At 39.8% G+C, this 10,913-nt stretch overlaps 4 protein-coding genes across 6 annotated transcripts in view; 3 read left to right on the top strand and 1 right to left on the bottom strand.

Moving 5' to 3' along the window:
• The first annotated feature begins 777 nt into the window (after positions 1–777).
• On the top strand, positions 778–4,218 carry LOC109539257 (protein AF-9). Its single transcript, XM_019906896.2, has 10 exons — positions 778–1,297; positions 1,365–1,591; positions 1,652–2,160; positions 2,213–2,342; positions 2,444–2,644; positions 2,701–2,921; positions 2,982–3,165; positions 3,223–3,402; positions 3,485–3,607; positions 3,661–4,218. The coding sequence occupies exons 1-10, from the start codon at positions 1,114–1,116 to the stop codon at positions 3,853–3,855; spliced, it is 2,154 nt and encodes a 717-aa protein (XP_019762455.2). The 5' UTR covers positions 778–1,113; the 3' UTR covers positions 3,856–4,218.
• A 158-nt stretch (positions 4,219–4,376) lies between these two features.
• Positions 4,377–7,693, bottom strand: LOC109539258 (glucosidase 2 subunit beta). Its single transcript, XM_019906897.2, has 10 exons — positions 7,396–7,693; positions 6,973–7,094; positions 6,780–6,916; positions 6,153–6,355; positions 5,943–6,081; positions 5,683–5,880; positions 5,503–5,622; positions 5,237–5,444; positions 4,969–5,121; positions 4,377–4,862 (listed from the first exon to the last, which is right to left on the bottom strand). Exons 1-10 carry the CDS (start codon positions 7,582–7,584, stop codon positions 4,772–4,774), a joined length of 1,560 nt encoding a protein of 519 aa, XP_019762456.2. The 5' UTR covers positions 7,585–7,693; the 3' UTR covers positions 4,377–4,771.
• Positions 7,694–7,794: 101 nt separating this feature from the next.
• Positions 7,795–9,982, top strand: LOC109539259 (BTB/POZ domain-containing protein 17). Of its 3 annotated transcripts, none has more exons than XM_019906901.2 (8): positions 7,795–7,889; positions 8,077–8,202; positions 8,294–8,434; positions 8,500–8,679; positions 8,740–9,008; positions 9,061–9,257; positions 9,321–9,578; positions 9,639–9,982. In XM_019906901.2, the coding sequence occupies exons 2-8, from the start codon at positions 8,089–8,091 to the stop codon at positions 9,956–9,958; spliced, it is 1,479 nt and encodes a 492-aa protein (XP_019762460.1). In that variant the 5' UTR covers positions 7,795–7,889; positions 8,077–8,088; the 3' UTR covers positions 9,959–9,982. The 3 variants fall into 3 exon arrangements, with proteins under 3 accessions (XP_019762460.1, XP_019762459.1, XP_019762458.1); XM_019906900.2 differs by having other exon boundaries at positions 7,808–7,967; XM_019906899.2 differs by having other exon boundaries at positions 7,808–7,971.
• Positions 9,983–10,185: 203 nt separating this feature from the next.
• LOC109539290 (sodium leak channel NALCN) overlaps positions 10,186–10,913 on the top strand; it is a 9,556-nt gene continuing 8,828 nt past the window's right edge. Inside the window, exons 1-3 of the mRNA XM_019906947.2 lie at positions 10,186–10,418; positions 10,481–10,623; positions 10,695–10,880. Of these exons, the coding sequence (XP_019762506.2) occupies positions 10,519–10,623; positions 10,695–10,880 (291 nt within the window). The 5' untranslated portion in view covers positions 10,186–10,418; positions 10,481–10,518. The remainder of the gene's footprint in view (positions 10,419–10,480; positions 10,624–10,694; positions 10,881–10,913) is intronic.

Raw genomic sequence — 10,913 nt, 5'->3', positions numbered from 1 at the left:
GCAAAATGAGCAAGAACGCTCATTTGTACATCATTCTAGAGATAAATAAATGGCCTTTTTAGAAAGTGAACCATGGATAAGAAAATGTTGGCAGTCTTCCAGTTTTGGATAGAGAATTGAATGAGGGCTCATGACCCCCATGCCCCCCCCCCACCCTTGAATCCGCCCTTGTACAGGATGGATGTGATAATTCTTAATATAACGTGATGTTCTGGTATTAGTATTATTTTCTTCTGCTTCTGCTCTGTTCATTTTCACTTGCTGTTTACCTGCAGGACATTTTCTAGCAAAGGTTTTATCTTTTATTAAAATAAATAAAACACGATAATCAAATGTACATATAATGGCGAATATGATTTTACTACTAGTTATCGCATGAAGTTAATAGGTGCCGCTAGTGACAAAACAAAATTAATCTCGGTATACCTACATTGAGGGCAGTGATGCCACAGATTATCAAACTATTTAGATTGGCAACTCGCGCGATTTCGGCAAAGCGCATTCAGTCGCGCCGCCAGCGATGCCGGCTGGTGATTAAACTGCCGAATTCAAATGTTATTCGAGTTAATTGATCATTAAAAATTCCAAAAATCAGTTTTTTTTAAATGGCATCTACTAATTTTCTTGGTCCTGTAGGATTTTCAAACAGAACCAAAACGCCATTGTCGACACCAGCGCTCCTAGAGGCGCGGGTACGCGTAACACGGAACTCAAGAAGTTTGACAGTGAGCAGGCCCTGAGTGATGCAATAGTTTGATAATCTGTGCCCTGATGTGACAATGTGACCGTCACATTGTGAGGTGACATGACTGACTGTCACTCGAAGTGACGATAATTGATAACATTTCACTATAAACAAATAATAACTTTATGATTTTTGTGAGTTCGCGTCCATTGAAACTAATTGTAAACCGATAATCGAACTGTGATTCATTTCTATCGTGCAGATACTGCTTTCAATTAGTTTGGGCTAACTACGGCGTGTGCTTGAGCAGAAGCGTTATATTTAGGTTACAGTTCAACTCACTTTAGTAGGTAGTTTAGAAGCTAAATGAATAGAGCGAAAAAGCAGCATGTTCATGGCGAATTCACGGGGCATTGTGTAGACGAATCATGCAGACACTCACTATAAACTTGGAAATAGGACACGATGCTGCTCTGAGGGAAAAGACGACTACTGAGGGATTTACCCACGATTGGGAAGTGTTTGTTCGAGGCTGCAACGGAGCTGATATTCGACACTACGTGGACAGGGTCGTATTCCTCTTGCACGAAACTTTCGAAAAGCCCAAGAGAGGTATGTAACTGCTCGTTATAGTTAGCTTAAATACTCAGCTGAAAAACCATTTTGTTTGGTCCACTAGTGGTAAAAGAGCCACCATACTCTTTACGAACGTCCGGATATGCCGGCTTCAATTTGCCGATTCAAATTCACCTGAAAAACAATCAGGAACCGAGGAAGATTCAATTCAACTATGATCTGCAGCTGCAACCCAGCGGGCCCCCGATTCATGAAGTTCAGAAGGAAAAGTATACTTTTCATTCGGTCAGTGAGGATTTTCGAAATAAGCTTTTGAAAGGCGGAGCTGTGGTATGTAGGTATATAGTTGCCTGGTGTTCAATTACAGTTCGAGCCACACATGTGTTTTAGTTGGGAGGTACACCAGTGACATCAGATAATTCATCTTCAGTTCACTTGCCTAAGCCGGAAGACAAGTCCCAAATGATGAGTAAGCCCAGATTAAGCGGCTCGGAGCAACCGAAGAAATATAAGCTGAAGCCCGAAGAGCCCAGGAGTGATCAGTTCACCAATTTGTTTGGGACGCCAATTACGAAATCTAGCAAAATTACCGAGCTGCCCAAAAGTAAGGAGTCCTCGATAAAGCCACAAGTTAAGAACAGTGACAAAGACAAGGGAGAGAAAATCTCAGGAGAGAAAGACAAGAGTAAAACGAAGAGTCCTTATAAGGATAAGGAAAAAGATAGGGAAAGGTCCAAAGATAAGGATAAACAGACTGAAAATAGTAATTTTGATAGAAAGTCGAAGGATAAACGAGACAAGAAAGATAGAGAATATAGCAAGAAGGACAAAAAGGAGCGGAAGGACAGGGATCGAGACAAATCTCCAACAGCCAGACAAAAAAGTAGCAGCCCAAAACGGTAAGTAAATATTAAATTAGTAGCGTTTGTGGTTTTACCTAATTAATTGTAGATCGCCCAAAAGGCCAAGAAGTCCTTCACCCGTCAAAACCAGCGTTAAGGAACTAAAAGAGAAAGATAAAGAATCACGGGAATCAAAGGACCGCGACAGAGACAGAGAAAAGAAGTCAAAAAAGCATAAAGTAAGTTTAGTTAGTGAAAACAAAAGGGCATACATTTATGTCGCTGCAAATTGAAGGATTTGTTCGACATTTATTTACTAATAACTAACTGTTTGATCAAGGAAAAAGATGGAAAACATCGGGACAAAGATAAAGAGAAGGACCGAGATAAACCGATCGCGGATCATAGCAAGGACTATAAAGTCAGAGAAATGAAAAGCAGCAAGGAAAAGGAACGAGATAATGTCAACAACAGTATTTCCAGTTCTAATAAAGAAAAGGATCGAGACATCAGTCCAATTGTGAACATGCAAACCCCCAAAGTATATTTAATTGAATCATTGTATCGCAAGTATTGTTTAACAACAGGTGTTTTTAGATCGAAAAAAAGGAGAAAATAAAGGACAAAGATTCAAAGGAGGCAGACAAATCTGAAGAAGCAAAACCAAAAGATAAGGAAAAAAGTGATGATAAAGAGAAAGAAAGACCCAAACACAAGCATAAGAAAAAAGACAAGGATCGCAAAGAAAAGAAAGACAGAGAGCTTCACAAGAAAGAAAAAGAGGAAAAAAAGACAAAAGAGGTGTCTGCTAAAGAAAGGTACTGATTGATCAATATCATCGAATTGCAACAGGCGCCTGAAATATTCGCGTGTTTTAGGGAGAAGGCAGATAATCTTTTCGGTAGTAGTCCAAAGAGCGAGCCTAGTCCTGGATCAGCTCCTCCTGATCTGGAAATTGACAAATCACCCCACATGGAAGATGATTCCTCCAATACGTCAAAGCTAAGTAGCAGAGAACCCAGCCCTGCTAATGACACAACTCAAGCTGGCCCATGTCCAAGAGTACGTCCAAATTACTTCAATAGCGAAATGAAAATTACTTCATTGCTTAATTTTTAGTCTCCTTCTCCGCTGCCGTCATTAGAAGTTACGAGGTTATCGCCGCAGGAAGAGCACCTGAGCAAGAAACCGCGATTTGATGATGTCAGCAAAAAGGAGAAAAAGGAGAGAAAGAAGGACAAAAAGGCAGATAGGGATCAAGAGAGGAAACGGAAAAGAAAAGTGGAGGCTGAGACTCAGGTGAACATTTTTGATTAGCTGAAAGTTCTGCGTGTGCCCGCTATGTCGTATCGAAAATGCATTGCCCTATGTCTAATTCTAGGTTGAAATTGAGGAACCACCCATAAAACTGCATAGAAAGGAAGCGCCTTCAAATGATGATTCCGATGATGAGCGGAAAGTATCCAGCTCTGAAGACTCTAAATCAGTAGCGTACACTGATGACGTGAGTACAATATTGCTATTTCCATGGCCCAGTACAATGCTGAACTGTTTTAGCCCGAGGCCTACATGAGTATGTTGCGAGAGCTGCAGACCAAAATCATGGGGCTCAAAGACCAATCAGACTTGCAAAGGGTGGTACAGCTGATTGCTGATACAGGCAAATTCGAGGTGTCCTCGCACACGTTTGATTTCGATTTGTGCCTGTTGGATAGGGCTACTGTTATGCAGTTGCATTCATTTTTGCAGTAAAATCGTAAGGGTCGATGAAAACAATTATTTGTTTTGTTTTACCTGCTGCTTAGCGACATTGATTCATTATGTGATCACATTCATTGGTTTGAATGCCCCAGGCTTCACACTTTCATGCATACCTTTGTTTGTGTTGGTATCATTAAGTGTTTTTGTATATTATAAAACACATTTATTGTTACACTTAGTTGTAAAGTATTTATTTAAAATGTTGTAAATTGATTTTACTTAGTAGATTCACGTTCGTTGTGCACACCGGGCTATACATGTTTATCTGAATTGCATGTTGAAGGGAGAGTATTACATGGTACATAATTATAGTAAAGGGCAGCAAGAAAATTATAAATATACCAGTAAATATTACAAGTCAATTTTATTCGCCACGACATATTCTTTTCTCCCTTCCTTCGTTGCTTTCTATCTGTCTATTTTGCAAAAGGATCAGGAGATGCAGGAGTCATTTAGCAGTAATTAGTATGTAAAGGGTAATCGCACACATTTTGGTGAGAATAACGGATTGGTTCGAATTTCCAACAAAAAACAATATATTCAGGTAGTGTGACTTGGTGTGCCAGTATGAAATGTGCATATAAATAAACAAAAATGCCCTACCAATTAAAAGTAATAAAAACGAAAGACTGAAAAAATTACGTTACATCCAAAATTACCTAAACATCTTTCGCTAAAATCGTATATATAAAAATAGAAAATTGGCTGGCTCTCCAATATCTGCTTATACACAAATGTTTAATTTCTATACTTATTTACGTAATTGGTTATTGATACAATATTTTTTTTGTTGAAGCACCCAAAATAAATAAAAATGTGAGGCATGATATGCTTACTGACCAATTACCAATCTTAAAAGCACAGGAAAATGTTTTATTGAATACCCATTAAACTCATATTATACCTTCTATAATTCGTCATGCACATCACTTTGACTCTCCTGGTTGCTGGGATCGTAACAAGCGGCTGGAGTCTCAAACTCGAATGCATATTCGCACCTAAAATGGACACATCATAAGGTGAACGACTGTACAAAAGATCAGAACCAAGTAAACTATTCGAACTCGTGTTAGATAAACTAATATGCACATAAGAATCACCCACCTATTGGGTTCTGCCACACTTGTAATTTTATTTTCCGTTCCGCAAAACAGCGACACTTTCGTTGACCTGTTTGGACCATTCCAGCAATTCTGCCCATTCTCGTATAGCATTTTGCTATATAGATTGCTTTCGGCTCCATCCCAGCGAGACCACCTATGGCATAGCGATTTAAATTACCATATAGGGACACTACACTCATTAAAGGTTATGGATTACAAGTACTAAGTTACTACTCAGTGTTGGATGAGGAAAAAAAGTGCAAAAGTACCTTCCCAAATTCGTTTCCATTGAGTTTGATTTGGGAATCTGCAGAGTTTTCTCAAAAGGGCATAACTTATAGATGTACTCGTGGTCTTGATAGTCGAAGCACTGTCCTTCCAAACTGGCAAATTCTTCCTCGACACCAAAGTCTTTCTTTAGACTGTCTTCAAGCCGTGTAATCTCATCTGTGATTGTCCTGACGTCCTTTTCGGACTCTAAAATGCCAACCTGAACTTACTAAGTCTCGCATATTTGGTAGTGTATATGATATACCCGAATACTGATTTCGCGCAATGGTGGCGGTCTCAACCAACTTCGTAGTTTCCTCGTCATAAGGAACATTCTCCGGTTCTTGAGTTCCGACTGACTGTTCAGGTTCCTCTTCTTCCTCGTCTAAATATAGTTTATTTCAGCTATTAATTCAGTTTTTCAATAAAGTAAAATTTTACAAACCATCTTCATGTTCTTCTTCGTCCTCTGGTTGTTCAGAATCTTCGTGTTCTGGGACACTCTCTGCCTCTCCTGCAGATTGGTACATTCCAGATTCCCGTTCTACGAATGGTTTCATCAGCTTCCATGTCCGCTCGATGAACGTCTCCTGATCGACCGACTCCTGGTTCGATAAAAATAGCTTTGCTTCTTCTGCTGATACTGAAAAACACGACAATAAAATGAACATGAGACTTCTGTTCAGAAGGAACAATTAAATCTACCTTCTCCATTACGATCTCGGTCGAACGTCTGTCTGCTTTGAATCTCCGCCACCTCAATCAAATTATCTCCGTTGCTGTCCAGTTTTTTAAAATACTCTAATGCCTGTTCTGTGCTGCGTTCGGCTTCCAACTCTTCTTTCTAAAACAATTACATAGGAAATGGTGTTTCAGCAATAAATAAGTCGGAAATATGCAGTTCGGCTTCGTCACCTTTTTCTTATGCTCCTCTTCTAACTCTCTGTAGTACTCCAAAGCTTTGTTTTCCGCCTCTTCTGCTTGAATTTTTATTTGTTCGCGTTCAGCTTTGATTTTCTCCGCTTCCTCTTGATTGATGCGCAACTTGTTCAATTTCTGTTGTTTTTCATTTTTAATTTTCTGTCCTTCCTGACTCAAATCTGCTCTCAATTGCTTGCCTAAATAATGAAAAACGAATGAGGTAAAGCTTCGAAAATTAATAACGCTACAAGCCAGTGGATAAATGTAGTAGGTTCCATTATCGAGAAGGTAGGGTATGGAATCATATTAGTGTGAAGGAGACATGATAATTTGTCAGCTATTGTGATTTTGTAAGATTGAGGTAATTTTTAACTTTTCTGTTGAACTGTGAAAATCTTAATTCATTTCAATATTATCAGGAAGCTGAGAAACAAGCATTTTCAAATTAATAAAATCAGGTTAGCATGAATAACTCAACATCAAACGACGTTACGGAAAACTTATCTCTTTCAGACTTGCCACAGAACCGAAAAAATACGTTATATATTTTTTGTGTTTACCATCTGAAAAAGACGACTTATCAAAAATGGGTGGCTTTAAATAGCTGCTTTGGACACTCACCCGCGTTGAACAATACAGCCCACCTTGCTGCATTTTCTCTGGCTTCTTTTCCCATGCGGAGACAATCATTAGTACAGTTATGATCTTCGAAATATTCATCGCTGCCGTCGCAACAATCACAGATACCATCATTCACCCTGACATATTTAAAGTATTAAAGTGCAATCGTTTGCATGTGAATGAAGATGATTACCTGTAGGATGGTATAACTTGCGGTTTGTGACCGACATTAAAACAGTAGAAACTTCCATGTGGACATGCACTGGTTCCTGGTTCGTCACTTCCATCCGAGCAATCACAGTAATCATCATTTACCTGCAGATAGCATAAAATCCACGATTGAAATACTTAATAAAATGTGTTAAATGCTTATGTCATTAATTGCAATTTGCCTCGCAAACGACATGGAGATTGTTAATTTCAGTAAATATTGGCTTCCAACAAGACACGGTCGAAACATTCTTGATGTACAGCTACTTTTAGGCAGCGCGTGCTATTTTCAAGTGGTGATAGATAAGTGTTGCAAATAAATGGCTTAACATGAAATAGTTCGACGTTCCAGATGCAATTTGCACGGCCTAAAAATAAGACGTCGTGTGGTCTAACAAATTAGTACCTGGGTGAATGGTATGGTCTTGCTCCCATCTAGGCAAGTAAAGCCTAGCTCTGGATCGTAGAAGCCGACTCTAGAAGTGGAGATTCCTCGCACTTTGGGCAGTTCCGGCTTTTGCACAGCTGCAACGTATGTGCATAGGAGTAAAAAAGCAAAACTTAAGTTGCGATAGGGACAAAGATAATAATTCATCTTTAGTGGGTCATTAACAAACCGGCTCGAAATGTTGCTGTTCTGATTTCTGATGTTTGTCAATTTGAAATACACGTCAGTCAATCAGTATCGGGAACATTTTAAATAATCGTCTTCTTTTTAATTTTATTTGAGCAGCAAGTATACCTACAAAATAATCAGTAATGTTACCACAAAATATCCCCCCTATGGGGGTATGTTCTGTGAATGTTACTTGTACAGTCTCCTGTTGGAGTGAGAGAAGAGAGCAAATCTGACATTCAACCATAGATGAAGACAACTTAACCCTAATCCGATATACAAATGTAAATATTGATATATATGCCAAAACTTTTTGATACAAAAGTACCAAAGAACTCAGCAAAAGAAAAAGTAAAGTAGCAGTAGGTACTTAGCTGACTTTTACAAACAAAAATGATAAAACCAAGTTTCATAAATGTCGATCCATTTGCCCTTGTTCAAAGTACCTAATTCTGGATTTTGTCATCGTAGTCATTGTTGGCAATGTTTTTCGAAGACGAAAACATGTACATTATCGGCGAAAGACCTGCACTGGAGCATCGGAGTGTCTGCTCCTCTTCATCTGATGACGATTACAGTGACAACTGCCAAATCACAGTGAGTTTCGGAAATGCGAAATCGAAGCTATAGCAATCGTAAATACGACCAGTCGTGTAGTTGAGAAACACAACCTTCTTCCTTTCCTTAGATAGATAACTCGGAGAATATTCTCAAAGTACTGAAGAAGCTATGGCAAGACCAAAGTATGTGCGATATATATCTGAAAGTTGGGAGCAAACAGTTTGGAGCTCATCGATTCATTTTGTGTGCCACCAGTGATGTATTTCAAGTACGTTTCAAGCCAGCTATGCCCGATGTAAACCGTGCTATAATCAGTCAATCGTTTCAAATTAGGCAATGCTTATGAACTCCGCTTGGTCGGAATGGAAGGAAACCCACATAGAACTACAAGAATTACCCATTTGCGAGAGTGTGTTCTACACGTTCTTGGAATACTTTTATACCGGAAAAATTCACATTACTCACACAAACGTTATGCCAATTCTGGCCCTTGCCGACAAGTACCTTGTGAAGGTAGGTAATCGATCCAGGGTGACCTATCAAGAAAATAAATGTACTAAATGCCGTTTCCAGAGCCTAACACGCATCTGTATTATGTATATGTGTCGTCACGTTCCACATGCCGCCTACCACAACCAACTCTCCTCCTGGTTGCAGTACAGCAGCATTTGTGATCATCAAAGAATCCTGTCCAGTTGTCGAAATTTTTTTAAATGGAACTTCGAAACGGTGGCCAGCACCTCTGATTACACCAACTTTGACTGTGATACCTTCGTTATGGTGATAAAGTCGGACGATGTAGTTGTGCACAACGAGATGATGCTGTACAATTGCGTCGTTAGGTGAACATCTAATTACGGAGTAAAAGATTTGAGGCGAAAAGGACGTTTTTAGGTGGCTTGAAATGCAAAAGGCTAAACTGAATGGCACCACACAAACGTACGCTGGCTTGGTGGAGGGTGTAATGATGCATATCCGATTTCCGATGATGTCTCCCCGTGAATTGGCGGAACTTCTTATGTCTTCATTGATTAAAGAACATAAGGAGTTTTTTGTTGAGCGGATGGCCATTGGCATGAAATTTCACTCAGGTAAATCATAGTTCAAGTAGACTGTTGCCGTTTTTCAGAAAATCGTTCAATGCTCCTTCGTAGGATACACTGAGCAATTGGAGCCATATTACTTAAACGAGGGTCACTTATTCACTCCTCGATTGTACACATCGGACAGCTGCTCAGCAGCTTTGAGCATAGAGAAATTTTGGGACTTGCAAAGTTACCACATCAGCACTTTTGTGTTTTCTTCCCACCTATCTGCCGCTGAGCATGAGTCCCAAAAGATCAGTGACTGGGTGGTGGAACTGTATCCGAAGGGAGTCCAATTTAAGAAGTGTTACTTGATTGTATGGCAAGGTAACGTAACACGTTGGTCGATATAGTTTATGCTCCAAAGAACGCTTCACTCATATCTAGGCACCTTGGAAGTTCCTGAGGAAATTCGAAAGACTGTCCGCTTCTCCTTAATCTGCCGAGAGTCGCCTGAACCAGAGATGCGCGTTAAAGTTTCGGTTCTAATATATGGAGTCCAAGGCGGCGTAGAACACGTTATGGAGGTTATAGAACGCGTCCATCATTTTTCGCCGCAGGATAAATTGTTGAACATCGATGATCTGATTCCGTTCCAGGAGCTCAACACCCCAGTTTCGCTGCAGCCTGTTCACGAAACTCCCTACCTCGTTGGACCTAGTCGAGATCAGCTGAAACTAAACATTGTTATAGCCCCTATTAGATAATGATATTATACGGATCGTTGAAAAGTTTGTTTCATTTAACAATTCGTAAAGTGTCGATTTTTGTCGTCAGTATAAAGTATGTTGAGAAATCTTATAATCAAGAAAGAAGAGATCGAAGGGAAGAATCGGCAATTAAATTCGCTTGTAGGTTTGCCTTGCTGCGAATGCAAAGGGCATTTTAACACGTTTGGCAATGCGCGCTTAAACGTATCGATTTTCTCTCGCTGTGAAGTTTTACATCATCTGGAGCATTATCTGGAAAGCTCCGATTTCTGGAGCAAGTCGCCATGTGCAAATCTCGCTTAAATAATGCGATATAACTTTGTGAAGTACTTACGAATCAGCTACGTGATCTAAAGTATGGTGTTATACATCTGGGTGAAGCTCTGGCTACCTAGATTTGTGAAAAACAAGGCTGATTTGGTTTGTTCGGAATTTTGCAAGGGTTCGGAAAAATAGCGTGAGTATCGGTTCCAAGTGCAGGCTGAAAAGATTGAAATAAATATTACAAAATATTTTTAGACAAGATTTCCACTAAAATAATCACGGAACGCCTTAAAATGATGCTGGGCCGTAAGCAGAGCCTTAAGGGAGAACCTGTTTTGGCTGATTACGGCCCCGATGAAGCTTTCAATGAAAGCGCGGATATAGAGTGGGTCAATAAAGTAAGCACAATCATTTCTGCCGATAATTTTCCTGAGAGATACACGGAATGCATACTTACTTGTTTTGATAGAGATGGGTACGCCGGATATTGCGAAGCTGCGCCCTTCTTAGTTTAGCATCTGTGTGCAGCAACACCCCGAGAACCTTTGAACTTTTCCCCTTCATGCAAACTGCTACTATAAGCGTTGATTCTGCTGTTTCCATTCTTTTCACGTCGGAAATGATTGCAAAGATGCACATTCGAGGAATTCTCAAGGTAATTGGTTGGAGCTGCACGGTTGAATATTTT

This window comes from Dendroctonus ponderosae, unplaced genomic scaffold, assembly GCF_020466585.1.
Source record: "Dendroctonus ponderosae isolate FM_Combo_2020 unplaced genomic scaffold, Dpon_F_20191213v2 Dpon_F_20191213_7, whole genome shotgun sequence".
NCBI lineage: Eukaryota > Metazoa > Arthropoda > Insecta > Coleoptera > Curculionidae > Dendroctonus > Dendroctonus ponderosae.
The sequence above is the reverse complement of the archived record's forward strand: the minus strand, read 5'-3'. Positions and strand labels throughout refer to the sequence as shown.

Coding starts and splice junctions, on each gene's coding strand:
- LOC109539257 (XM_019906896.2), top strand. CDS start 1,114: ATGCAGACACTCACTATAAACTTGGAAATAGGACACGATGCTGCTCTG. Junction 3,166..3,222: donor AAGCTGGCCCATGTCCAAGA/GTACGTCCAAAT, acceptor CTTAATTTTTAG/TCTCCTTCTCCGCTGCCGTC. Junction 3,403..3,484: donor AAGTGGAGGCTGAGACTCAG/GTGAACATTTTT, acceptor GTCTAATTCTAG/GTTGAAATTGAGGAACCACC.
- LOC109539258 (XM_019906897.2), bottom strand. CDS start 7,584: ATGAATTATTATCTTTGTCCCTATCGCAACTTAAGTTTTGCTTTTTTA. Junction 5,445..5,502: donor TGCGCGAAATCAGTATTCGG/GTATATCATATA, acceptor TTGGCATTTTAG/AGTCCGAAAAGGACGTCAGG. Junction 5,122..5,236: donor ATGGAAACGAATTTGGGAAG/GTACTTTTGCAC, acceptor GCTATGCCATAG/GTGGTCTCGCTGGGATGGAG.
- LOC109539259 (XM_019906901.2), top strand. CDS start 8,089: ATGTTTTTCGAAGACGAAAACATGTACATTATCGGCGAAAGACCTGCA. Junction 8,680..8,739: donor CCGACAAGTACCTTGTGAAG/GTAGGTAATCGA, acceptor TGCCGTTTCCAG/AGCCTAACACGCATCTGTAT. Junction 9,579..9,638: donor TTACTTGATTGTATGGCAAG/GTAACGTAACAC, acceptor ACTCATATCTAG/GCACCTTGGAAGTTCCTGAG.